The sequence below is a fragment of the Trachemys scripta genome, chromosome 4 (assembly GCF_013100865.1).
Source record: "Trachemys scripta elegans isolate TJP31775 chromosome 4, CAS_Tse_1.0, whole genome shotgun sequence".
Lineage (NCBI taxonomy): Eukaryota > Metazoa > Chordata > Testudines > Emydidae > Trachemys > Trachemys scripta.
Genome location: NC_048301.1, coordinates 133,410,158 through 133,437,170, shown reverse-complemented (window position 1 = coordinate 133,437,170; position 27,013 = coordinate 133,410,158). Strand labels below are relative to the sequence as shown.

At 55.2% G+C, this 27,013-nt stretch overlaps 1 protein-coding gene across 3 annotated transcripts; it reads left to right on the top strand.

The window, feature by feature from the left end:
- Positions 1-94: 94 nt before the first annotated feature.
- Positions 95-26,478, top strand: PPP1R32 (protein phosphatase 1 regulatory subunit 32). 3 transcript variants are annotated; one of them, XM_034767630.1, is made up of 14 exons: positions 95-2,570; positions 8,553-8,702; positions 16,524-16,641; positions 17,101-17,254; positions 18,682-18,810; positions 19,124-19,187; positions 20,746-20,849; positions 21,420-21,479; positions 21,871-21,957; positions 22,488-22,619; positions 22,708-22,802; positions 23,169-23,333; positions 23,429-23,516; positions 23,951-26,478. In XM_034767630.1, the coding sequence occupies exons 2-13, from the start codon at positions 8,597-8,599 to the stop codon at positions 23,514-23,516; spliced, it is 1,302 nt and encodes a 433-aa protein (XP_034623521.1). In that variant the 5' UTR covers positions 95-2,570; positions 8,553-8,596; the 3' UTR covers positions 23,951-26,478. The 3 variants fall into 3 exon arrangements, with proteins under 3 accessions (XP_034623521.1, XP_034623522.1, XP_034623520.1); XM_034767631.1 differs by lacking the exon at positions 18,682-18,810; XM_034767629.1 differs by lacking the exon at positions 95-2,570 and having other exon boundaries at positions 8,205-8,702.
- Positions 26,479-27,013: the final 535 nt, after the last annotated feature.

The window sequence follows — 27,013 nt, the reverse complement described above, 5'->3', positions numbered from 1 at the left end:
TGATGGCTACAGCCTCTCCATTAACCATTCCTTGTAAATCCTTGTGGCCAGGGCCCACCAATGGGTAAATTCAGTGTAAAGGGAGGGGCGGGGGGGGGGGGGGGGGGGAGAGAAGATAGACCCCGCCCAGCAGGAAGAGTATCCACCACTTGCTCTTTTCCAGCCTCCTGTTTAAATACACTTGCGCCAGGAAGGGAACAGCAATGCTCACTCCCTTGTGAGGTTAATGACTGATTATGTGCCCAACCAACCCTGCAGGCTGAAAACGGTTTGCTTAAACTGAGTATTCTCCAACCTTTTCCAAGAGTGAATCCTGTGCAATTATTTTTTGTTGCAGAAGCACCTATGAGTTTCAATCATGCGCCAGGCCTCCATTGTGCTAGGCCCGGGGTTGTGCAAACACAAACCAAGTGGGCAGTTCCTGCCCCAAAGAGCTGCCATCCTAGAGAGTGTGTCTCTTGGCCGCTCCCCTCCCACTGGTGATCAGATTGTGTCCCTGCAGCAATTGCTGCCATGGGAAAGATGCTAGGAGTGGGTTTGATGAGTTTAGCTTCGTTTATTGCAATGTATCAGCTGGAAAGGAGGAGGAGCCAATGCGATGTGACCAGCCTGTTCTCAGCTACTCCTTGGACCGCAGTCCCAGGATGCACCTGGCCTGGCTGCCATCTGTCTCTCGTGTTATCGGTAAGGCCCTGTTAAATCACGGTTTCAGGGACTGCATGGAAATTGTGAAATTAGCCCAATATTGTGATTTTTTTCCAGTAAAGGGGGAAGACTGAAGTGGGGATGGAACAACTCACAGTAATGGGGTGCAGGCTGGGCTGGTTTCATCAAATGACACTGTCTATCCAGCTCAGGCTGTCATTAGAGCTGCCTGCCTGGCCAGCAGGGAGAGGGGAGCCCAGCTGACAATGCTGCGGTTAGGAGCCCTGGCCCTGCAGCAGGCCCAGGGGAGACACGGCAAGGGCTGAGCCCAGGATCTGCCACTGGGTGCATGAGATGGTGTATTAGGGGGCCCTGCCCCAGTGCTGGGGAGTGGGGTGGAAAGATGGATTCCAGACTCACCTCCACTCTGCCAGGGCAGGGCCCCCTCACGCACCTGGTTGTGTGCCAAGTGCAGATCCTAGTCTCAGCTGCTGCAGTGTTTCCCTGGGCCCGCCAGGGGCTGCTGTAGGTTGAGACAGTCCAGGGCTCCTAAGCACCATGTGTTATCAGTGCTGTCCCCTTCTCCCCACCAGCCAGGCAGGGAGCAGCAGCTGCAGCCTGGACCGAGATGGGCTTGGACAGCTGGTGCCGTGTGGTGAAACAGCTGCACCGGCCCACCATCGTACCTTGCTCCTCAGTGTAGGACTGACCTGTCGCCTACCCCTATGAGTATCTGTGGCTTCAGGCGGGAAGTGGAAGCCAGAATGCCTGCTTCCATCGCCCCATGGGGAAAATTGCTGCAGTTTGGGGCAGGGAAAGGGGAGACTTGGCGGTTGTGCCTGTCCTGTGAAATTCAAACATTGAGCTGTGACAAACACCCTGCAATTTATACAGGGCCTTAGTTACAGTGGCCAGGCCTTCATTCCTCCTTTCTTTTTCTCTTCTCTCATCCTCATTTCCTGCAAGCAGCCTCTGCAATGAGGAGACCTATGGTGCTGGCCAATGGTTAGCTTTCAGAGCCCTGGGGTTGTGAAGGGAAGAGGTGGGGGCTGGCTCTGGATAGCTGGGGACAGTAGGGTTTTAGGTATCTCATTGCTACAGGGAGGGGGTGGGACCTGTCATTTCATTGCACAGCAGAGAAGTGGGCAGAAGACAGGACCTCTGGCTGGTGGAAAGGGGGAGCAGGGACACACACAGCAACTGATCTTTTCCCTTGAAGCTCTTGGGAAAGATTCCCAGCTCAGTGTCTTTGAGACTCAGCAGGAGCTGTCCCAGGATCAAGGGAGATTAGCCTCAGCTGCAGTACCAAGGAATGGCCATGGGGTGTTGCTGCCTCTTCAATGCTGAAGGGCTGGGAGCTAAGCAAGGTGAAGGCTCCCCTGGGTTTGCTACCCAATGGCCTGACCAATCCCTCCACTGCTTGCTCTCATCCAAGCACCCTGTGGCTGCATCTCTTCGCCCCTTGCTTTCTGTCTAATGCAATCGCCTCTTGCTTCGGCCACAGCCCCACTGGCTGCTCTCCCTGCTTCTGTTGCCTCACAGTAATGCTGGGACATGGGTGCAGCGGGCGCTTGGGTACTCTGGGCACCTGTGCCTGTGTAGTGCCCTCTGTGTGGCTCAGGGCCCATCCAGGCCAGATGCACCTATCAGCCTGTGTTGTGATCAGGCAGCAGGGCTGGAAATACCTGCAGCCCTCATCTGGGATGTTGGCCTGCATTGTGAGTGCTTGTAAAGTGCTTTGAGATCCCCCTGCAGCCTGGGCCTCCGCTCCCTCCAGCTGGAAGCTGTCCTGTTTCTCCAGCTGGTTGCTATGCACTGGTTGCTAGGATACTGGCTGTGACTGGGCAGGCCTGCACATTCCTCCAGCGAGCTCCTAACCCTGCCCAGCGCCTGCCAGGACCTTGTCAGAGCATTGCCTGGGGCAGGTAAGGGGGGAGCGGGAGAAGGGTGTGGGGTGGGCAGAGTTGGGAGGCAGCAGAGTGAGCGGGGGAAGCTGCCCGTGTGGTCCCTCTATCCCCAGCACCCTCCCCAGCCCAAATAAGTGTGGCTCAGCCCTGCCCCTGCTGTATTGATCCTCAGCGCTGAGGGGGGACTGCTGGCTCCATGGTCTCTCTGCTGAGCGTGCCAACAGGAGGGGCAGCCAGTGGCAATAGCCATGATGGGTTTATACTGCTCACTGAGACCCCCAAAGCCCCCTCCCCCTCAAAACCTTCTCCCTCAAGGATCTGATCGGCTGTCTACCAAGGTCTGCCTACGTGCGGCCTGGGGTCAGATGGGAGGTGAAAGACCCTGAATTCCCTCCGTTGGGCCAGCCAGTGTCCCTGTTTATGGCCATTGGACTTGGCTGATGGTGGAAGAGCAGGAGCTTCTGGCTCAGCCACATGTGCTGGAGTTGGGCTGGGTTCAGTGGCGTGGCAGGGCCCAAACCGGCCCAGGGCTCTCCCCTGGGATCTGCCCTATCACTGAACAGGGAAGAAGTCTCAACCCCTGATTTTGTACAAAACCTTTGTGATGCAGCCCCTCTAAGGGCCTCTGCCTCAGCCTGCGTGGCATGATGGCTCTGAGAAGGGGCACTATCCCCATTCGTCTGCACCTGTTAACCTGGAAGTCTAACAGTGCGGTGGCTGTTAACATTGTCAATTCTTTCACTGTTGATCAAAGCAAATGAGAAAGAGGAGGGAGGATCAGATGATTGCCAGCTCTTTGGGGCAGGTCTTTTTGTTCGGGTTGTACAGCACCTACTGGGATTCCTAGGCACTACAATAGTACAAATAATAATGATGGGGAATTTCATAACCTAGTGTGGGTAGCGCCTCCTGCCCGTGTCATGAGTGAAGGGGTGGCGCTTGGGTTGTGGGCAGAGCCTGGAAAAGTACCAACACATCTTATTCCTGCGCTGACCCTTGGAACTCAGAGGTGGGTACAAGCCCCTGAGATACCCAAGCAGCAGCAGGAAGGCCAGGTGCCATGAAGGGGGTTCCAAAGAGGATGGATCTAGATTGTTCTCAGTGGTACCAGATGACAGAACAAGGAATAATGATCTCAAGCTGCAGTTGGGGAGGTTTAGGTTGGATATTAGTAAAAAAACTTTTTCACTAGGAGGGTGGTGAAGCACTGGAATGGGTTACCCAGGGAGGTGGTGGAATCTCCATCCTTAGAGGTTTTTAAGGTCAGGCTTGACAAAGCCCTGGCTGGGATGATTTAGTTGGGGATTGGTCCTGCTTTGAGCAGGGGGTTGGACTAGATGACCTCCTGAGGTCCCTTTCAACCCTGATATTCTATGATTCTATGATTAAGTAGCTTGGAGGGGCCTTCTCTGGGGCCTCTAGAGTTCGTAAGGACAGCTCCTCGGGCAGAGTACAGCAAGATGATGCTCAGCATGTGCCACTTCTTTATGGGTGGGGGGGGGATGCACGTGTGCTCCTGTCATCTGAGCCTCTAGTTGTGCTGGGCCCGACCCTCTCCGGTAAGTTCCTGGACTATCTGCAAACTCCAGTCTGGGGCCAGATCGTCCTCTCTGTAGAGACAGAGCCTCTTGCTAATCCCCAGCCTGCACTGGGTAAAACTGCCCCAGAGGAGATGGGGTGGATAGCCAGGCTTGGGGAGCTCCACCAACAGGTGCAGTGAGTTCTCTGCTGGGGAGCCGGAGCAGAAGGGCTGAGGGATGGGGGAAGAGAAGCTGAAAAAGGAGCCTTGGTGGAGAGGAGGGAAAGCAAAATCCCCTGTAGGGCTATCACCTGGTAACTCTCTGGGTGACACTGTTAGTATGTGACCCTCTGAACCCCTCAGTGCCAACTGGCAAAGGGTTCCCTATCCTGTAACAGCACTGTCTAACAGGCCTGACAAACTCACTACGCCTAGCACCCCGCTGTCATGGTATTTATCCAGAAATAGCATAGTGTAAGCCTAGGTATCAAATGAAAGCTGGCATCACGCTGGTCACTAATACCATTGTGAAATGTATGTACTGAGCATATAAATTAAAAGTGATGTGTATACCCTGGCACTGTGTCTTAAAGTCTGTAACCAGGCAGAGCTGACCCACAGGTTTCTGCCAGACAGGAGAGAAGATATGTCTCTGTATCATGTAAATTAAGCCAAATCTGTCTATGACATATACAGAAGGCTGGGAAGACACTGGAGACTAGACTGCAAGGGCTGTCCTGTCAGGGTTGCAAAGACAATGAACTTGAGGGGGGCCCATAAGAGGAAGGCAAAAGGACACCTTCCGTCAGGCAGAAAAAAGATCAGCACTTTTCCCATTAATGAAAGTTGGCTTCTGGCCTCCTGGGCTAGTGATACTGGGAGGTTGACTTAGATGAGATTTTCACCTGTTAAAAGTTGTTTAGGCTCTAAGACACATGTTGTACCTTTGGTTTTATGTATAACTGGCTGCTCTTATTACCCTTGCTCGGTAGCTCTTAAATCTTAACCTTTGTTAATAAACTCGGATTGGTTGTCCCTGTAAAGAGGTGCCAGGGCTATGTTGTTATACTGGAGTGGATATTCGGTTGACTCAAACAAGCTGGTGGGTGTATTGTTCCCTTGAGAGTAGCAAACATAGTACTGTATTTTCTGGCGTATAAGACTACTTTTTAACCCAGGAAAATCTTCTCAAAAGTCGGGGGTCGTCTTATACGCCGGGTGTCGTCTTATAGGGCGGGTGCTGAAACTTCCGAGCCGGACTGGAGAAACTGCGGTCGCCGCATATGGTGGGGGGACCTCAAAAACGGCCGCGGCCGCATCCCCGCCCGATGACGAGGTGAGGGGGCGCCTCACCGGGAAGGTGTAAGTGAAGGGCGGAGCAAGCTGCAGGCGTCCGGGACGCCCGGGGTATGGAAAAAGAGATAGAGCGGCGCTGTGCCCAGAAAAACACGCCTCTTTCACCTGTCTGGCCCGCCCTTGTATCCTATTACCGTACCTCCTTCTCTGCCTCTCAGATCTCGCTCCTGAGGACTGCAGTGAAGCGGCGCAGGCGCGCATGTGCGAGATCTGAGAGGCAGAGAAGGAGGTAATAGGATACAAGGGCGGGCCAGACGGGTGAAAGAGGCGTGTTTGCGCTACCGCTCTGATAGTCTTGGAGACAGGGAGGGCTGGGCAGGCAGGGAGAGCTGACCAATCCAAGCAGGCTTTGTATACAACAACCAGCCAATCGCCGGTAAGGTACATCGCTTGCCGTGATTGGCTGGTTGTTGTATACTGGTACCACATACTGTACAGCACCAGTATCTGTACCTGTTCATACAGTATAGCACCAGTACATACAGTACAGTATACAAATGTCCAACAGTCAAAACCCCATCATGGCTCCACCAGCAAGAAGAAAGAAATATGAAGCCAGTTTCAAACTTAAAGTTGTAAACTTTGCCATGGAACATAATAACTGCGCTGCTGCAAGACAATATGGAGTAACAGAAAAGATGGTTCGGGACTGGAAAGCAAATGAAAAAGCATTAAAGAGTATGCCAAGGGGTAAGTGTGCATTAAGAAGAGGCACTCCACATTGGCCAGAACTCGAAAAACATATAGCAGACATGGTGAATGAGCATCGCCAAAACGGTTATGTAGTGACACGAAATAAAATACATTTGTTTGCACTTCAGTGGGCCAAATCTAACCCAGATCACAGCAACAGATTTAAGGCCACTGTATCCTGGTGTACTAGATTCATGGGAAGGCATAATATGGTACTGAGGCAAAAGATGAAAATTGCCCCAAAATTACCTGCAGATCTTGATAGCAAAGTAAATAGTTTCCATCAATACGTAATACAACAGCGCAATAAACATGGCTATGCGTTAAGTAGTATTGGAAATATGGATGAAACTCCAATGAATTTTGATATGGTTGGAAATAAAACTGTCCATCAAAAAGGTGAAAAAACAATTTTAATTAAAACAACAGGACATGAGAAGTCCAGTTTTACAGTGGTACTAGGATGCACAGCTGATGGCGCCATACTGAGACCAATGATTATTTTTAAAAGAAAAACAATGCCGAAATTCAAGTTCCCTGTTGGTTGTTTTGTACATGTGAATGAAAAAGGCTGGATGGATGAAGAAGGGGTAAAGCTATGGCTTGATAATGTATGGAGCAGGCGACCAGGTGGACTTATTCAAAAATGTAGTCTACTGGTGTGGGATATGTTCAGGGCTCATTTAACTCCCAGCACCAAGCAAATGCTTGCAAGACTAAACACAGATGCGGCAGTTATTCCTGCAGGATTGACATCATTGGTACAGCCACTGGATGTGTGCCTAAACAAGCCATTTAAAGATCGCATTCAAGAACAGTGGAATGAATGGATGGTTAGCGGCGAAAAGTCATTCACAAAAGGAGGAAACATGCGTGCTCCACAGTTGGATGTTTTGTGCAAGTTTGTCATAAAAGCCTGGAATGATATTGATGCAGAAACAGTAATCAAGTCTTTCAAGAAGTGTGGCATATCAAATTCATTAGATGGTATGGAGGACGACTACTTGTGGCAAGATGAAGAGGAAGCCGAAGCTGAGACCACACCATCTGATACGGAATTCGATCCATACGATGACTGCCTTACAAATGTATCACAAGATGTCATTGATGTACTTATGATATCAGATGATGAACAGGAGGATTTTGAAGGCTTTTAAAGGGAAACTGTCACGCCAGCAAAACCTGTAAAAATACCGTAGCTTGCAGTTATGATGGGCATTGCTAACTCGCCAGGGACTTGCCCGGCACTTGCTCTCTCTCTCTTGTTTGTTATCTTCCTCCTATCATCATCAGTTCCAGTTTGGTTGACAGCTTAGAAAACAAACAGCATGGCAGCTCCCATGGGTTTATTGTCTTATCCTTCCTTTCAGCTTTAGAGTGAATTAGGAAAAGTTTAATCCACTTGCACTGTTTTATGTTTACATGTTTGATGACAAACAGCCTTATGTTTATAAGTGACAGTTTTCCTGCTAAGTACCTGCATGTCATAAGCATTTGAATTAAAATTACCATATTGAAATCAAATCTGATGTTTTTTAAATTTTTTTTTGGTGTGCATTGGAAGAGGGGTAGTCTTATACGGCGAGTATATCCCAAACTCTATATTTTAACTGGAAAAGTTGGGGGTCGTCTTATACGCCCAGTCGTCTTATACGCCGGAAAATACGGTAGTTACTGTGAGGGTTCAGTGTCAGGGGCTGGACACTATGGGGGGATGATTTTGAGGAGTTTGTGGTGCACCAAGTGTTGCCCTTCAAGGCAAAGTAGGGGCTGGCACAGCCCTAGGAGAGTACTTGAAGGGCTGGTGGGGTCAGGACACCCAGCTACCACCAGAAGTCTCCCTCTCACTGAGATGGGGGTAACACAGTGACTCATGGCCCCAGGCTCTCCAAGAAAGTATTCTATAGTCCTAGGCCCAGCACGGTTCCCTGTCACCTCCAGGCCCTGGCAGGATCATAGAATATCAGGGTTGGAAGGGACCTCAGGAGGTCATCTAGTCCAACGCCCTGCTCAAAGGGGGACCAATCCTTAGATGGATTTTTGCCCTAGATCCCTAAATGGCCCCCTCAAGGAATGAACTCACAACCCTGGGTTTAGCAGGCCAATGCTCAAACCACTGAGCTATCCTGCCCTGGAGTCAGAACTGTGATGCTGGGACTCGGGGCTCTGGGCCTTTCCCCTGTCCCCAGGATATCCAGGCCTCTGCGGTCCTTCCCTGCCCTGGCTCTGGGATCTGCTGGCTTGCTGCCCCAGAAGGGCAATGGGCTCAGAGCTGGGCTGTGTCCTTGCCCCTGTTCTGACATCACAGTGCCACAGGTATGACCTCATACTCTGTCGCCAGGGAGACACCGGAGGAGCAGCTGAGCCGGGCAGGGTAGGTGTCGGTCTTCTCGTCCCCATGATCAGCTGTACCACGTCCTCTGTCTCTATAGCTACTGGGCAGCCTGCCCCCCAGAGATCCAGCCCTCCCTCCACCATGGGGCGCCTCCCCCTGGGCGGTGTCTCGCCCTATGTGAGGACCAGCGCTGGTGGGAGCGTGGACCCTCTGAAGTTCTACGCCACCAGCTACGGCACGGCTTACGGTAAGGGCCCCACAGGAAGTGGTGCCTGACAGGGCACGTGTGGCTGTGAAGGATTAGGGGAGGGGATGGAGAAGTCCATGCCAGTCCTGGAGCCGCTGCCCCAGCAGGCCGTGTGGATGACCTTCCCTCCATCCCTGTGTGCTGATCATCACTGACCCACTGGGCTCAGGGAGCCAGCCGGCAGCGCTTCCCTCCCACTGTGCACCACTTACCCACAGTGCACTGCTGGCCTGACCCCAGCCTCAGAATCCCAGCAGGGCCAAGACCCTGGGCAGCTTCCCTAGCAAGGCCCCTGTGTCCCCAGCGCTAACCCACTAAGGACTGAATCCCCCTCACAGTTCCCCACCACGCTTGGCCCTGTCCCTGTCTGCAACCACATAGGCTTGAACTGCCTATCTGTGCTCTCTGGTCCCTTCTAGTGGCCAGAGCCTATATAAAAAGAAGAACAGGAGTACTTGTGGCACCTTAGAGACTAACAAATTTATTAGAGCATAAGCTTCTTCTTCGAGTGCTTGCTCATATTGATTCCAATTAGGTGTGCGCGCGCCGCGTGCACGATCGTCGGAGAATTTTCTACCCTAGCAACACCGGCGGGTCGGCTGTGGAGCCCCCTAGAGTGGCGCCTTCATGGCGCTGGATATATACCCCAGCCGACCCGGCGCCCCCTCAGTTCCTTCTTACCGCCCCTGACGGTCGTTGGAACTGTGGAGCGCGGCATAGCTGTTCTCCACTTTCCCTAGCTTATTCCGTTGTTAGTTGTAGTTATAGTTGTAGTTGTATATAGTTAGATAGTGGTTCAGTTTACTAGTAATAGTTGTTATATAGTTAAAGGGGATTAAGGGGGTTGTTCTTTCCCCCTTTTTCCCCCGGCGCGTAGCCGGGCCCATGCCCAAGGCTCCCGGCTTTAAGCAGTGCGCGTCCTGCGCGAAGCCTATGCCCACAAGCGACCCGCACGACTCATGTCTGAGGTGCCTGGGAGAGTCCCATCAAACAGATAAGTGCAAGATCTGTAAGGCCTTCAGACCGAGAACCAAAAAGGAGCGGGACTTTCGGCTTCGACAACTCCTCATGGAGGCGGCACTTAGCCCAGACGCTCCATCGGCGCGCCAAGCCCCAGCGCCAAGCGCCTCGGTGCGCAGCGCCCCGGCGGCACCGACTGCCCCAGCACCACGAGTGGCGTCGGGTAAGCCTCCGCGGCACCGGACCCCTTCGGCACCGCACCCGCCACAAGTGCCTCGGCGCCGTTCGTTATCGCCGGGACATAAGAAATCCCGTAAGGCGCAGGAGACTGTCGTCCTGAAGACGCCGGCCCCCCCGGCGCCGGGGGTAGAGCCGCGTCCACCGGCGGAGCACCAAAAGCAGGTGCCTCCGGCACTGTCGACTCCGGCTCCGAGGCCGTTGAGTCCGGTGCAGGTGGGTTCACCACCACGACCAGCGGTGGTACCGTGCCTCCCGTCGACCCCAGAGACCTTTGCGACGGCGAGAGACTTGATTGCTCTCACGGAGCCGGCACCGCCTCAACCACCGGCACCGTTGGCACCGTTGGGCCCTCGTCCGGTGCAATCCAGGGGGAAACCTGCCTTGATGCGCCCTCCATCTCAAGGACTGGAACCACGGCACCGATCCAGGTCCCGAAGCAGGTCCCCACGCCGCTCGCAGTCCCGGCGCCGAATATCACCTCGGCACCGGTCGTACTCGCGGCTAAGATCATCGTCGCGGCACCGTTCTACGTCCCGGCACCGTTATGATCGTCGGTACCGTTCGACATAGAGACGTAGTTCCCGGCACCGTTACAAGCGACGCTCGACGTCGAGGGGCCGCTCTTGGCACCGGGCCTACTCGAGATCGCCATCCAGGTCCAGGTCCGACTCTCGGCACCGACGCGGTCATCGGCACCGATCCCGATCTCGGCACCGCTCACCGGCACCGCATAGAGACAGAACGTCTCCAGACCGGCACCGTGCGGCACCGTATCTCCCAGAGCTCATCTCGGCGCGGTCGGCACCGCCATGGCCTTCGAGATCGGTGTCTCGCTCCTCCGATGGGGCATCGAGATCGGCATACCCCCCTCCGGGGCAGGCCGAGGAACCAGACATGGGCCACTGGCAGGAGATAGCGGAGGATCCTGCTCACGGTCCTTCGCACTGGTCCTTCTGGACCCTGTGGGCGTACCACCAGTCTCAAGGGGCTCCACCACCTTCAGCCTCTCGCTCGGGGCACTCTGAGAGAAGGGCCCCAGAGTCCACCATCTCTCGCCCTCCTCCGGGGGCATGGAGGCTTCCGTGCCCGCACCACCTGACGTCCTGGACCCAGGGGCAGGTGATGCTCCGCTCCAGGGACCAGTGGACCAGGACCCGCCCTTGGATCCCTTACCACCTGAGGCATCTTCCTCATCTTCCCCAGATGAGGCAGTGGCGGGCACGTCAAGCACAGGTCCACCCCCGATAGATCTTCGTGCGCACCAGGACCTATTACGTAGGGTGGCGCGTAATATGGACCTACAAGCAGAGGAGATAGTGGAGGTGCAGGACCCCATTGTAAACATCCTCTCTGCGGATGCCCCATCCAGAGTGGCGTTACCCCTGATCCGTACAATCCAGGCTAACGCCAATACCATATGGCAAACTCCTGCCTCTATCCCACCCACTGCCAGAGGGGTGGAAAGAAAATACTTTGTCCCCTCAAAGGATTATGAGTACTTGTATACTCATCCCCAACCGTGTTCACTGGTGGTGTCATCGGTGAATGCAAGGGAGTGCCACGGTCAACAGGCCGCAGCGCCCAAATCGAAGGAAGCTAAGCGCCTCGATTTGTTTGGCCGTAAGGTTTACTCAGCCGGAGGGTTACAACTCAGAGCGGCTAACCAGCAGGCGCTCCTGAGCCGCTATAGCTTTAATTCCTGGAACTCTATGGGGAAGTTCAAGGAATTGGTTCCCCAAGACTCCAGGGAAGAGTTCGGGGCCTTGGTGGAGGAGGGTAAGAAGGTGGCTCGGACCTCCTTACAAGCCTCCTTAGATATAGCAGACTCGGCTGCGAGAACCCTGGCTTCAGGTATCGCTATGCGGAGGATCTCCTGGCTCCAGGTTTCGGGGTTGCCCCCTGAGTTGCAACAAACCCTGCAGGATTTGCCCTTTGAGGGACACGGATTGTTCTCCGATAAGACGGACTCTTGTCTGCAGAGCCTCAAGGACTCCAGAACAATCATGCGCTCCCTGGGGATGCATGTTGCGGGTCCCCAGCGCAGACCATTTAGGCCCCAGCCTCAGCGTTTCTACCCCCCCACACCTCGTCAGAGACAGGACTCTGCCAGAAGGCGGGGGCGAGGTGGTAGAAGAAGGTGGACCGGCCCTCAACCCGGTCAGAACCAGGGGCCACCAAGGCCACCTTCAGGCCCCAGGCAGAACTTTTGAAGGTGCGGTCGAGGACGGCGCCCCAGTCATCCCCCAGGATCCAGCCCCCTCCTTTCGGGATCGCCTCTCCCATTTCCACCGTGCTTGGTCCCTTATAACCTCGGACCGTTGGGTCCTTCGCACGGTGGAGAGGGGATACGCTATCCAGTTTTCTTCATCCCCCCCTCGCACCCCCCCTCCCCGTCCCTCTTCAGGGACCCTTCTCACGAGCAACTTCTTATACAGGAGGTTTCTACGCTCCTATCTATGGGGACCATAGAGGAGGTTCCATNGACTTGCGCGGACTCAACAAATTCGTAGTAAAGTTGAAGTTCCGCATGGTCTCTTTGGGGGCCATTATCCCTTCCCTCAATCCTGGAGACTGGTTCGCCGCCCTCGACATGAAAGACGCATACTTTCATATTGCAATTTACCCGCCTCACAGGCGCTTCCTGCGATTCGTGGTAAGCAAGGTGCACTATCAATTTGCAGTCCTTCCCTTCGGCCTATCCTCCGCCCCAAGAGTGTTCACGAAATGTATGGCTGTCGTGGCAGCATACCTTCGTCGGCAAGGGATACAGGTGTTCCCGTACCTAGACGACTGGCTGGTACGCGGTCGCACCAAAGAGCAAGTTCGGGCTCACGTCCACATAATAGTGCACACATTCAACGAGTTGGGCATCCTACTCAACAAGGAGAAATCCACTCTAGAACCTACCCAGAGAATAGAATTTATCGGCGCGGTCCTGGACTCCGGACGTGCACAAGCTATCCTACCAGACAATCGCTTTCATACCATCACGAGCCTCATTCAAGGGCTCAGGGCCTTCCCAACTACCAAGGTGAGGTCGTGCCTTACCCTGCTGGGTCACATGGCTTCTTGCACGTACGTAACCAGGCATGCCAGACTTCGGCTTCGCCCGCTCCAGACCTGGGTGTCATCGGTATACCGCCCATATCGGGACAGCCTGAACATGGTGATCACGGTCCCGAGCTCGGTCCTGACCTCCCTCACCTGGTGGCTAGATCACAGTGTGGTCTGCGAGGGGATGCCGTTTCACGCCCCACAACCCTCTCTGCACCTAGTCACAGACGCATCATCTCTGGGTTGGGGTGCCCATCTCAACGAACACCATACCCAGGGCCTGTGGACTGCACCCCAGCTATCCCTGCACATCAATGTTCGGGAACTGATGGCGGTGCGTTTGGCGTGCCAAGCATTTCTCAACCTCCTACATGGCCGCTGTGTGTTAGTTCTCATCGACAACACCACGGCCATGTTTTACATCAACAGGCAAGGAGGAGCACGTTTGTCGACTCTATGCCAAGAGGCGATTCGCCTATGGGACTTCTGCATCGCCCACTCAATCCATCTCACGGCATCGTTCCTCCCTGGAGTCCAGAACACTTTAGCGGACCGACTCAGCAGGTCCTTTCAGATGCACGAGTGGTCTATCCGTCCGGACATCATCTATTCCGTTTTCCAGAGGTGGGGGTTTCCCCAGGTAGACCTGTTTGCATCTCGAGCCAACAGGAAGTGCCACGTGTTCTGCTCCCTACAAGGGCGAGCTCCGGGCTCTCTCTCGGATGCGTTTCTCCTCCCCTGGAAAGACCACCTGTTTTATGCCTTCCCTCCATTTCCTCTGGTACACAGGGTGCTGCTCAAATTATGCAGAGACCAGGCACAAGTAATTCTGGTCGCTCCAGCGTGGCCGAGACAACACTGGTACACCCCGCTGTTAGAGCTCTCGGTTCAGACACCGATCCCGCTCCCATTGTGTCCAGATCTCATCTCTCAGGACCACGGCTGACTACGTCACCCCGACCTGCAATCGCTCCACCTCACGGCGTGGTTGCTCCATGGTTCACCCAGGCAGAGCAGCAATGCTCGCACTCTGTCCAACAGATTCTGCTGAGCAGTAGGAAGCCTTCAACACGGACCACGTACTTGGACAAGTGGAAGCGGTTCTCCTGTTGGTGCGAACAACGAGCCATGCCCCCGTTACACGCACCTATTCCTCTCATATTGGAATATCTCCTCTCCCTAAAACAGCAGGGTTTGGCGATATCTTCAATTAGAGTTCACCTGGCCGCTATATCGGCCTTTCACCCAGGGGAACTTGCGTCCTCGGTATTCTCTAACCCGATGGTCGTTAGATTCCTCAAGGGCTTAGACCGGATGTACCCACAACAGCGTCAGCCCGTTCCGACGTGGGATCTCAACCTGGTTCTCTCCAAGCTCACAGGTCCTCCATTCGAGCCACTGGCCACCTGTTCACTTCTGTACCTATCCTGGAAGACAGCCTTCCTCGTAGCCATCACCTCAGCAAGGCGCGTTTCTGAACTCAGGGCGCTTACATCCGAGCCCCCTTACACAGTTTTCCATAAGGATAAAGTGCAGCTTCGTCCACACCCTGCCTTTCTTCCTAAGGTGGTCTCTCCATTTCATATGAATCAGGATATATTTCTCCCAGTCTTCCATCCCAAACCACATGCTACTCGCCATGACCAGCGTTTGCATTCTCTGGACGTACGCAGGGCCCTGGCTTTCTATATTGACCGCACAAGACACTTTAGAAAGACGACGCAACTCTTTGTTGCAGTGGCCGACCGAATGAAAGGCTTACCGGTCTCCTCACAACGCCTATCCTCCTGGATCACGTCTGGCATCCGGACTTGCTATGACCTGGCAGGTGTCTCAACACCGCACCTCACCGCTCACTCCACGAGGGCCCAAGCTTCCTCGACTGCTTTCCTGGCTCAAGTTCCGATCCAGGACATTTGTAGAGCTGCAGTTTGGTCATCAGTCCACACATTTACAGCTCACTACGCACTAGTGCAGCAGTCCAGGGACGATGCTGCATTCGGATCAGCGGTTTTACACACAGCAATGTCTCACTCCGACCCCACCACCTAGGTAAGGCTTGGGAGTCACCTAATTGGAATCGATATGAGCAAGCACTCGAAGAAGAAAAGACGGTTACTCACCGTTGTAACCGTTGTTCTTCGAGATGTGTTGCTCATATCCATTCCAAACCCGCCCCCCTTCCCCACTGTCGGAGTAGCCGGCAAGAAGGAACTGAGGGGGCGCCGGGTCGGCTGGGGTATATATCCAGCGCCATGAAGGCGCCACTCTAGGGGGCTCCACAGCCGACCCGCCGGTGTTGCTAGGGTAGAAAATTCTCCGACGATCGTGCACGCGGCGCGCGCACACCTAATTGGAATGGATATGAGCAACACATCTCGAAGAACAACAGTTACAACGGTGAGTAACCGTCTTTTTCGTGGACTACAGCCCACTTCTTCGGATGCATATAGAATGGAACATATATTGAGGAGATATATATACACACATACAGAGAGCATAAACAGGTGGGAGTTGTCTTACCAACTCTGAGAGGCCAATTAATTAAGAGAAAAAAACAAACAAACAAACTTTTGAAGTGATAATCAAGCTAGCCCAGTACAGACAGTTTGATAAGAAGTGTGAGAATACTTACAAGGGGAGATAGATTCAATGATGTGCCAGCATCATGTGCCAGCAATGCCCCTCTGCCATGTACATTGGCCAAACCGGACAGTCTCTACGCAAAAGAATTAATGGACACAAATCTGACATCAGGAATCAAAATACTCAAAAACCCAGTGGGAGAACACTTTAACCTGTCTGGCCATTCAGTGACAGACCTGCGGGTGGCTATCTTACAACAGAAAAACTTCAAAAACAGACTCCAACGAGAGACTGCTGAGCTAGAATTGATATGCAAACTAGACACAATCAACTCCGGTTTGAATAAGGACTGGGAATGGCTGAGCCATTACAACATTGAATCTATCTCCCCTTGTAAGTATTCTCACACTTCTTATCAAACTGTCTGTACTGGGCTAGCTTGATTATCACTTCAAAAGTTTTTTTTTTTTCTCTTAATTAATTGGCCTCTCAGAGTTGGTAAGACAACTCCCACCTGTTTATTCTCTCTGTATGTGTGTATATATATCTCCTCAATATATGTTCCATTCTATATGCATCCGAAGAAGTGGGCTGTAGTCCACGAAAGCTTATGCTCTAATAAATTTGTTAGTCTCTAAGGTGCCACAAGTACTCCTGTTCTTCTTTTTGCGGATACAGACTAACACGGCTGCTACTCTGAGAGCCTATATAGCCATGTATGAGTCCTGCCCTGGTGCCAGTTTAACAGACCTGCTGCTTCAGCTCAGGCTCCCAAGTTTAAGCCCTGATAATGCAAACTGCCGAGGCGCCATTGCAATTTGGAGCTTGGGGATTGTCCTGGAAGAGCAAGTCCTTTCAAAGGCTCTAACAGCATTAGGGGCTCAGGAGGAGTCTCTCACGCTGAGCAAGTGTCTCTCTCTCCATGGGACCCCCCATTGCCTGTGTGGCTGATAGCTGTGATTCCCCTGCTCTGTTCGGCAGGGCAGGAGAGATTCCATCCTCGCGTCGGCCACCACTCCGGAGCCGGGTACAAATCCAATTACCGGCCTGTCATCTCTTACAAGGCCAGCCTGGATCAAGTGGATAATCCAGCTGTGGGGTAGGCTGTCCTTGAGGAGATGAGGGGGGCTGGGTACAGCTGGGATTGTGTGCAGGGTGGGGACCGTCCCATGGACTATAGACCCCTCTCCCTGCCTGGGTGTTCATCCCATCAGGACAGCCCTAGGAGTGTACCCCAGGTTGGTGGGTCTCCCTCACTGCTCCCCTCTCACCCCTTGGGAGGTGGGTGTATCAGTGCAGAGCTGGGATCATGTTCAGGGAAGAGACTGTCCTGCAGTGTGGCCTAGTGGATGGAGCACTTGCCTGGGCTTCGGGAGATCTGGGTTTTCTTCCCAGCTCTGTCACTGGCCTGCTTTGCCACCTTGGGGAAGTCACGTCCCCCGCCCGTGCCTCAGTTTCCCCATCTGTAATGACCCTGACCTCCTTTCTAGAGCACTGTGAGATCTACAGAAGACCTAGCTATCATAATCCCACACTTGTTCTCTTCCTCCCGCTCCAGACAGCTCCTTCAAGATAACTATGACACAGTGACCACCAAGCACTTCCGGCCCCTCCAGCTTCCCGATGGCAAGTACCCCCTGCCCTGGAGCGTCTACCAGCCGGGGAGCGGGTTTGTTCGAGACAAGCCCATTTCCTTCCCCACCACCAAAGCCGTAAGTGTCCAGTAAGCCCTGGGTCTGTGCCTGGCCAGCTCATGGATCAAGACCCTGTCTGCCATGGGTTTGCCATTGGCAATGCAGCCTGGTGACATTGTAGCTAGAGGATTGTGTAGATGGTACGTTCCATCCCAGAGCTAGTGCTAGATTGTAGGTCTGGGGGCAGAGAGGGCCTTAACCCTTTAATAATTATACACAATGCGACCCTTTTACTTTATTAACTACATGCAACAAGGAAAATGGAACTTACAAAATTAGCTTTGGTTGTATCCATCTGTTGTCTATTGTCTTAGATCATCAGGTCTTTGGGACAGAGCTCATCCTGGTTTTGTGTCTGTACAGCACCTAACACCTTTGGGTATATCTACACTGCACACAAAGCCCAGGTTCTGACTCAGGTTTGAGCCCAATTCCCCCTTCCATCCACACACACATTGGTCTGACTCAGGTCAGCAAGCACCCAAGAGCCAGGTCATAGGACCCTGCTAGACTTTGACTTGGGGCCAAGCCCTGGCATTTTGCAATGTGGACACAACTTAAGCCACAGACCCGAGTCAGGAGGTCTGCATAGTGTAGTATGGACACATTAGCACAGCTGTGAGACCCTGGTCCAGTGATTGTAAGCCCAGGTTTACAATGCCATGTGGACACTCCAGTGCAGGCTTGGAAACAGAGTCCGCAAGCCTGGGTCCTGCAGACCCAGGTTTACAATGCAGTGTAGATGCACCCACAGGGCCTGGTCAGTGACTGCAGCTCCTACATGCTACTACACAAATAATAAACAATAGCACACTTTGGTTCTGTTCGGATGGGAATATAAATAACCTGACAGTGTTAATAAGTGTCCACAGGCCTTGAAAGTGCTGCAGTCTGTCTCCTGAGCGCAGGCTCCATCAGGGAGCGGGTCCCATTGGCATGATGTAACCCCAGAGGCAGGGTTACCCAGTGACTGCTTGGTGGCCTATGTGAAATGAGGAGTTTGCAGGGAGGTCTCAGTCTGGATTGGACAGGTGCCCCTGCTACATGCAGCGCCCGCGCAGCTGGGGTGGGTTGGCAGCTTCAGCAGATAAGGCAAGGACTGAATGGGCATGAAGTCTGCCCTGCCCTCTCCCCCTTAGAGGGGGGAACAGCGCTAGGGCGTTGGGGCTTGCACTGCAGCTGGGGGCATCCAGAGACAGTCAGCATCCGGGAGTGCTGATTTAACACACGTACAGGTGTCTGTGCACTTGCGACGTTCCTCCCCTCCTTGGACACTCCCCATCACATCCTGCAGCAAAGGTCCATATAAACCATTCCTTGGCTCTGATCACCCCCTGTGGGGATATAGAGGCTCAGCAGTGTCCTGTGCTGCCTTGCCCATCCTGGCTGAGTGGGGACCTGGCGCTTTGCTGCCATGGAACTCACCAGAGGGGCTCACTCTGCAGGTTAAGAAAGTCCACTTCAATACGCGGGACCAGGGGCCGCGAGCCATCACAGGGCTGGAGCCCAGACAACTCCCTGTCCTGCACAAGCCACAGGGGAAAGGCTCCGTCGAGGGGGAGAACGCCAGACACGTGAGTGCAGCACCAGCTCTCCCCGGGCCTTGTTCCGCTGGACACATGTCCTGGGCATTGCAGCAAAGCAAGGGGGACAGCCCTGGTGTGCCTGCGTGCTGGAGTGAAGGGGAGATACCCTGGCACCAGACTGGAGGGCTCCTGCCAGGGGAGGAGGGTGAGGGTCTTCTGCCAGGGTCTGTGAGAGCCCTGGGTGTGGGGTCTTCTGGCAGGATGGGTACTAGGCTGGGGAGGTGGGTAGGGGCCTACTGGCAGGCCGGGTGTAAGGCTGATTCCCCTTCTCTGTTCACTCGCTCTCTCCTGCTCCTTGCAGGGCCCTCTCTACATGTCCACAGAGTATAACTCCAAGTTCCGCTTCGACGGTCCCAGCCAGCCAGGTATGGTTCTTCCTGGAGCCCCTTGCACCCTCCTGAGCCATGTCCTGGGGCCAAGCAGGCCTCTGCCATAGGCTCACTCATAGGAGCTACACCTGTACCCATCCCCCCCCCGTCTAAGCAGCACTGGGCCTAGCCAGGGCTTGGAAAGGCACCCCGGGTACTCTGTCATGAGCCAGTGCCCCAGCCTGGTGCCAAGGGGCATTGCGCTGCTGGAGGATGCTGTCTCTTGTCTGAGACAGGAAGCCGAGGTCCCAACAGCTTGTGGTTATTAAAGGTCCCCTGGGACTTTTGCTAAGAGCAAGACTTTTAACCCGTTTCCCAGCCAAATTCCAGTTCATGCGCTTACCTCCTGCCTCCCTAAATTCCTCTGGCAGTTGGCCGCGCTCTTTGTTTCCCGTGCCTGTCCTACCTCGTTCTGTCATGTCACTGTGAGCTGGTAAGCACGTTCCAGCCCTGAGGTGGCTGCATTGCAGTGATGGGGAAGTGATCCCATGTCTTACTGGAAACCCCTTTATGGTCTGTTGGATGGAAAGTGCTATGTACAAGATGACTGGCTATTCTCATCCAGCAGCCCCTCTCTGTCCCATGCCTGGGAGCACAACCCCCTGTCCCTCTAGCCTTAAGAGGTGGGGTCTCCCTGCTGATGAGCTGTCTGACCCTGGGGAAGTAGGGAGGAGGTGTTACTGGAACCCCTAACACGAAGGGAACCCTAGGTGTACCATGCTTTCTACTGGCTAGAACTGTCTGGGAATGGTAAGGGGTGTGGGGTTCCCAGGGTTGGGGGAGCATGGGGAGCTCTCTGAATTGTCCCCTGAGCATGAGCCATTCCTGGGGTTCCCAGTTCCTGTCTCCTGCGCAGACTATGCCGGCTGCACAACTTCACCCCTGTCATTCGCATGGTTCTTTATCCATACGATCGCTCTCGCCTCCATGCAGCCACCTATGCTGAGGTCACCCTTCAGGCTGGGAGCGTCAGAGGCAGGGTTCCACGCGCAGCCCCCTATCCAGTTGCACCGCTACACCACAGCCCGAGCCCAGGCTCACTTGCTGTTTCTCCACAACAGCCCGGGGCCCTCCCTGTGATCTTAGCTACCCATGGGCCACCTCGAGATCTTTCCTCCCCGTCCTATGTGGGCTGGTCCCACAGTCGTCATGGCCCAGCTTATCTGAATCCATTGGCTTGTCCGGTGATCGTTTTCTCTCTGGTGCTCTTAGCTCCTGTGTGCACCTCATTTTTCATTCAACCCGCAGCCCAGTTAAGTGTGAGGCTAATGCAGACGCAAGCCGGGCTTGCCCTATGGGAGGCTCTGTCTCCCTCTAGTGGCTAGACCAAATGGAGGTTGATGAGCCAGTTCCTGCCTTCATTAATGGAGCTGATCTTTCTGCTCTGGCCGGAGAGGCTGGTGGTTTTAGAGACAGAGGTCGGAGGTTCGAACCCCGAGGTGCACCGTTACATGACTTCAGGTGGCTTAGATATGTTGGTTGTTGCCCAGCATTGTTGGACTCCCTCTGGGAATGTGGGTGACCGTGTACTTCTGTGCCTCGTCTCCCGTTACAGATTTCTTACAGAGGAAGACGATAGGAGCCAAGGAGGAGACGGGATTCACTGAGGGCACCCAGCGGAACCCCATTGCAATCCTGCCACCTCCTCCGGGAGAGCCAGTAGGTGCTGGGCCCTGGTCTGCTCCCCCGGTGGTCATCTCTGCACTGGGCTGAGTGGAGCACAGCACCCCCTTTGTACCTGGGGGTGACCCAGCTGTGCATGCCCACACTTTCCCAGGAGCCTGTGCAGCTTGCCCCCCACCCCCCCCAGTTTCCCAGCCACTCCAGTGGATTTCTCTTCCCCCCACCCCTTTTGTTCGGAACCGTCTCTGAGCGGCAGCTGAGGTGAGGCTGAAGGCTCCTGTGCCCCTCAGGGCTGCCCTGGAACACCTGCCAAAGCTGTTTGGGGCCCAGCATCCCAAACACCATCCCCCCCTTACACACACACACACAACACCCACAGCTCAGCTACATGGGGGAAGAGAGGGGAGGTCACCCACAGCCTGGCCTCATCCCTACCAGCCTACCCCCCATGTCATGGGTCAGCTCCATACACCAGCAGATTCCTTAGTAAGATCTCAAGGGATCCCCCTTAGATCCCAAGGGGAGGAGCTGGCCAGGCCTGTCTGGGGAATCCTGGGCCCATCCTGCATGGGGAAGGGGCCTCACTGCTCAGTGTTTCCCTTGCAGAGGAGCCAGCCTGGCATCAGCATCACCAAGACGGACTTCCTGCCCAGCACTCTCCCCCATGTAAGAGGGGCCGGGAGGGGGGAGAAGGAGGAGCAGAGGGAGGATGGCAAAGGGTGGGAGGGTCACCCAGAGATGGGGGGCAGGATGGGCAGAGTGGGGGAGTCACCCAGAGACTAAGTGGGGAGGGCAGAGTTAGGGTCATTCCTGGGCTACAGCTCCAGGCCAGAGAAGCCATTTGGGGTGCCCTCTCCCAGCATCCTGTAATAGGTGGCCAAGCCCCAGTGCTTGGGCGGCTTCCAGTTCGATCAGAGCCTGTGACCCCGCAGAGGCCGGGCTGTGACGCCCTCTGCCCTGCTCCCCCATGCAAGCGAGCTGGGTGGCTGCAAAGTCCTTGGGATGGGGGAGGTGACACTTTGCCCCTGGCTGCATCACTTTGTCCCACTCCTGTCAGGGCGATGAGTTCCTGCCTGTGCTGTCAAAGGGCTCCGAGCGAGAGACGGGATTCAGCCGGGACAAAGGCAATGGCCTCAGTGCCATGGTGAGCGACCTGCCTGCCTCACTCCATCCTGCCTGCCCCCTCCAATCCACTGACACCCCCCATCCTGTGCCCCCTCCATCCCACCTCCAATCTGCCCCAGCCTCCCTGCCTGCCCCCTCTATTCCACTGGCACCCCCCCATCTGCCTGCCTGCCCCCCCATCCTGCCTGCACCCCCATCCCACCTACAATCTGCCCTCGCCTCCCTGCCTGCCCCCTCCATTCCACTGGCACCCCCCGTCCTGCCTGCACCCCCCATCCTGCCTCCAATCTGCCCCCGCCTCCCTGCCCGCTCTCTCCTTTCCACTGGCACCCCCCATCCTGCCTGCACCCCCCATCCTGCCTCCAATCTGCCCCCGTCTCACTGCCCGCTCTCTCCTTTCCACTGGCACCCCCCATCCTGCCTTCAGTCCTCCCTGTCTGCCTGCATCCTCCTCTCCACCTGTAACCTGTCTGTGTGCTGGTCTCTCTGTCTCCTCCTTCCCAGTCTGTGACTGCCCCCCCATTCACCTGGTCTCCTCCCGCCCCCCAGGGTCCGCTGCATGCAGCACCCCAGCCTGGGGCCGAGAGATCAGAGCCCCTGAGCCACGCTCAGTTCCGAGGGCTCCAGAGGCCCCTGCAGACCCAGACCAACCTGCTGGGCCGGGAGTACGTGGGGAACAAGGTGAGTGTGAGCACGGCCTGTGCGGCCTGCCCAGCGTCCCGCAGATCCCTCGGGCCTGGCCAGCTCAGCCCTGTGTCCCCCCTCCCAGGAACTCTCCGGATTCAGCATCAACAACAAGAAGTATGTGACACCTCCCTATGACCCGGACTTGCCCAACAAGTACCTGAGCAGCTACAACTCCAAGTGAGTCTGGAATACTGCCACCTCCTGCCCCTGGGGGAGCTCTATCCTGCCTCCCCCAGCCCAACCTGCCCCTGGGGGGAGCTCTATCTGCCTCCCCACAGCCCATCCTGCCTCTGGGGGGAGCTCTACCTGCCTCCCCCAGCCCACCCTGCCCCTGGGGGAGCTCTACCCTTCCTCCCCCAGCGCTCTCCCCTCTCTCCATGTGCATGCCCTGTGTGTCTCTTGGTTTGAGTGGGGGTGCCCTGACCGGGTGTGTGGGGGGGAGGGAAGCGAAGGGGGTCGCTTGGCCAGTGGGGAGGGGTCTGAGCAGCTGACGGACCCAGCAGGAGGCAGAGCTCTTTGACTCTGTTTCCTCCCCTCTGGCAGGTTTTATGACAATACCCTCAAGGGGGTGGACCGTGAAGGATGGACCCGCGGAGGAATCCAACCCCAACAGCCAGGCGGCTTTGCCACCAATAACCACGTCACTGAACTGGGCAGCGACCCCAATGCCACGGAGACCCTGAGACGGGTCCATCCCCATGTCGGCAGGTGAGGCTGGCCGGCTCCCACTGCCCTCCACCCTGTCCCTGACATCCTCCTGCCCCTCCTCTTCCCTCTGTGACGCTCTCCCCCTCTGCTCCCAGGACAATCACAACAGTGGACCCGTTCTATTGCGACACCCCTCACGACAGCCGCTTCTCTGCTCTTTACCAAACCGTCGTACCTGAGTAGGTAAGGGGCCTTGCTGGGCACATCCCAGGGCAGCGGGGCTGGGATTGCGCTGCCCCCCAGTTATGCAGTGGAGCACCAGGGCACGCACCCAGCAGAGACCTGGCCAGTTAGCTGTGAGCACTCAGCCCTGGTGCTGGAGCTGATGAGGCCAGGTGTCAGGATCTGCTGGGCCTGGATCAGGCTTTCTGCTCCCTCCAGGGCACAGCTCATGGCATTTCCCTTCAGGGGACGCTGGGAAGGGAGTCCCAGGCCCTTATGAAGAGTGGGGAGCATGACTGCTGTAGGCTAGGCTGCCCATCCTCATCCCTGTCCTTTCCCCAGCTTTTGGGGAGGTAGTATGGGTTCCCCAGGGCCACTCCACATTCTCCATTCCCCTCTTGGGGTCCCCCCGCACTTTGCCAGATTTCAAGGACCTCTTCTTTGCTTTCTTGCAGATCTGTGCCTCCACCCTGCAGGAGCTGGTCTCCTCCGGCGAGGCAGGGACTCCAGGGCTGGTCTCCCTCGGTGAGGCAGGGACTCCAGGGCTGGTCTCCCCCGGTGAGGCAGGGGCTTCAGCATCTCCCAACGGTCTTTACTTCTCCAAGGATATAAAGAGAAATCATCACCCAGTGAAGGCTCATTGGTTCTCAGTGGCCTAGCTGCCAGCCCCCCACCCCTTAGATCCCACAGACCTCTCCTCCCCATGGCCCCATAAATTTCTCCTCTTCCCCAGGGACCCCAGGGGCCCCTTCCACCCCCGTTCCCTGCTGTTCTCACAGGGGAGCCCTCTGCTGTGCGAGCTGACCCCAGCTCTCATCCCACACATAGTGGAACCCATGTGCTGCCATGGGAGCTGGATGGGGTCTTTGCATCTGAAGGATCAGCTGGTGCCTCCTGGCAGAAAGGGGAGCACAGCCCTTCCCCAGCACCTTGCCTGCTCTGGCCTCGGGGGGTGAAGTGCCAGGGCATTCCTGGGCCCTGCAGTTCCATTGTTTTGGCATTCGGGCCCCATCCTGCACGGTGCTGAGCAGTGGGAGAGGAGGCAGCCTGGCATCGCACAGGATCAGGCCCTTTGACTTGAGACAGGAAACTGGGCTCTGTGTGTGCAGCAGTAAATGGAGTTAACCATTAGACATGTGCTGCAGCCACCTGGGCTACCCCAGCTCACCCCAGGGTCTCTGCAGGGCCTGGCACTGTCCCTGCAGGGCCCTGGGGCTGTTACCGTGGGGCCTAGGGATGTTCTCACGGGGCCTGGGAGCTTTCACCGGCACCAGGGTTGCCTTGATTTGGCCATTAAATCATCATCCTCAATGGAACAAGGCTCATTTACAGCAGTGGAGGAGCTGGTGATTTGTTCTTCAAACGTAGCCCTGTTGCTAAGGCCACCCAAGACCCAGCGGAGGCTGCTGAGCTCTGGAGACGGGGGACTGAACCTGCCCTGCAGAGGCACGCTGAGAACCAGTGAGGCTAGGTCACTCTGTAATGTCCCCCTGCCTGCTCGGCAGAGTCTTCACTCAACGGCTGCTCTCCAGACTTAAGTCCAGGGCCCTGCACTGACTCCAGCTGAGTAACTCTGGGTTTGCCTGGCAGGATCCCCCTCTGCCTGGCTGTTTCTCTTTCACAGCTCAATCGCAGTGCTGTTTGTGATGGTGGAGGCAGCTGTGTGGTGATGCTGCTTGGCTCAGGTGCCCCAGCATGGCGGTAATGCCATCCCGCTCATGCACGTATGTTAGGAACTGACTGGCGAGCTTTCCCTTGTGCCCTGAAAGGAGCAGCATTTGGCCCAGCAGCACTGTGGCGGTACCCAGATGGGAGAGGGGTAATAGCAGAGCGATGGGCTGGAATTGTCTCGTCAGCTGCTAGCTGGTAACTGTTAATAGACAATCTGACACACCACTGCGTTTCCTCCCGGTCCTGTCACACTGTGCATCTACACATGCTGCATTTAAGGACTCTCTTCCTACTGCTCCCCTCCCCATCCCAAACAGCTGGCAGCTCGATTCCCACACCCTCAGCATGTCCCAAATTCACCGGCACCACATGGGGTGATGTACAGGTAATAGGATCTTTTCCCATGCCCCATAACCTACTGTATGGGGTAGTGCACACAGAGTAGTCTCCACACTCCCAGCATGGTGTGATAGTACACACACAAAGCAGGGTCTCCAGACACCCAGCATGGTGTGATAGATAGATAGATATACACACACATACGCACCACATTCCCTGCATTGTTTGATGCACTCACATACCATAGGGTCTCCACATTCCCAACATGGCGTGGTGTACATGTGCCCACACACAGTCGGAGCTCCACATTCCCAACATGGTGTGATACACACAAAGACAGAGTAGGGTTTCCAACCTCCCAACAAGGTGTAATGTTATATAGATACACAGTGGGGTCTCAATTCCCAGCATGGTGTGATGCTTGCACATGCAATAGGGTCTCGAGGCTCCCAGATTGGCATGATGCACCCACGCACAGTGGGATCTCCCTGCATGGGGTGATACAAGACGTAAGCCTTTTTCCCTGTTTGGTGTAGTATTGAGCTTTTGGCTCCTGGGGCTGCAATGCACACCCGCTGCTGCACTCCTGCCCTTGGTCTCACTTTCCGCCCCAAAACATGATATCTCCCTCTTTCCAGCTCTCATGTTTCTCTCTGGAGGGTAGTTTCATTTCCTAGGGCATGTTTCATGAGCTGGTATGGGGCCTCTGACTTTGACAACAACGAGCACTATCAGTGATACCAAACAAGCCGGCCTCATGTTGCAGGTAACACTACCTGGCTGCAGCTCTTTCCAGCACACCTGAGCCTGCTGACAGCTGATCTCCCCCCCACCACACTCTGCAGAGGGGAAAGCTGGGTGGGGGCTGTAGCTTTGCCCAGCAATCCTGCTACATCTCACAGCTTCTCTGGCTACAGCTCACTCGGAGCCTTGACTTACCTCATGTAATGCTAGATATTAAAGGAAACTGCAAGTGAGGGGTGAATTCTGAGTGACCGTGTGTGTGTGTGTGTGTCATGGCCTGCATCATGTTTGTAGTGTGTGCAGGAGTATTTAGAGATGGGTAGATCCTATTGGTTCCATCAGCCATAGCCCCTCCTGCACACCTGGGCTAGATTCTCCCCCATAACTGCATCAAGTTTACATGTCCCAAGTGGCCGGCTTCCCACAATCTGATGGATCTAACCGCTGGGAACATTTTCCTGGTAGGCAGCCTAAATTTTCCCTCATCCCATTACTTCTACTTCTACTTCTACTTCCCCTCCCTCTTTCCACCCACATCCCCGCCCCAAGAATCCCTCCATCAGCTTGACATACTGCAGGGACTGCCAAACTGTCACATTCTCCACTGCCACCTGGCTTATCCAAGCAGGATAGAGTTCACTCCTTTAATCTCTCCTCATAAACCAGCACCTCCAGCCCAGCTGTTTCTTTTTGTTATGCTTCTCTGACCTCCCTTAAGCCTCTGGTGATGTGGGACCCCAACCTGACTACAGCAGGTCTGGCAG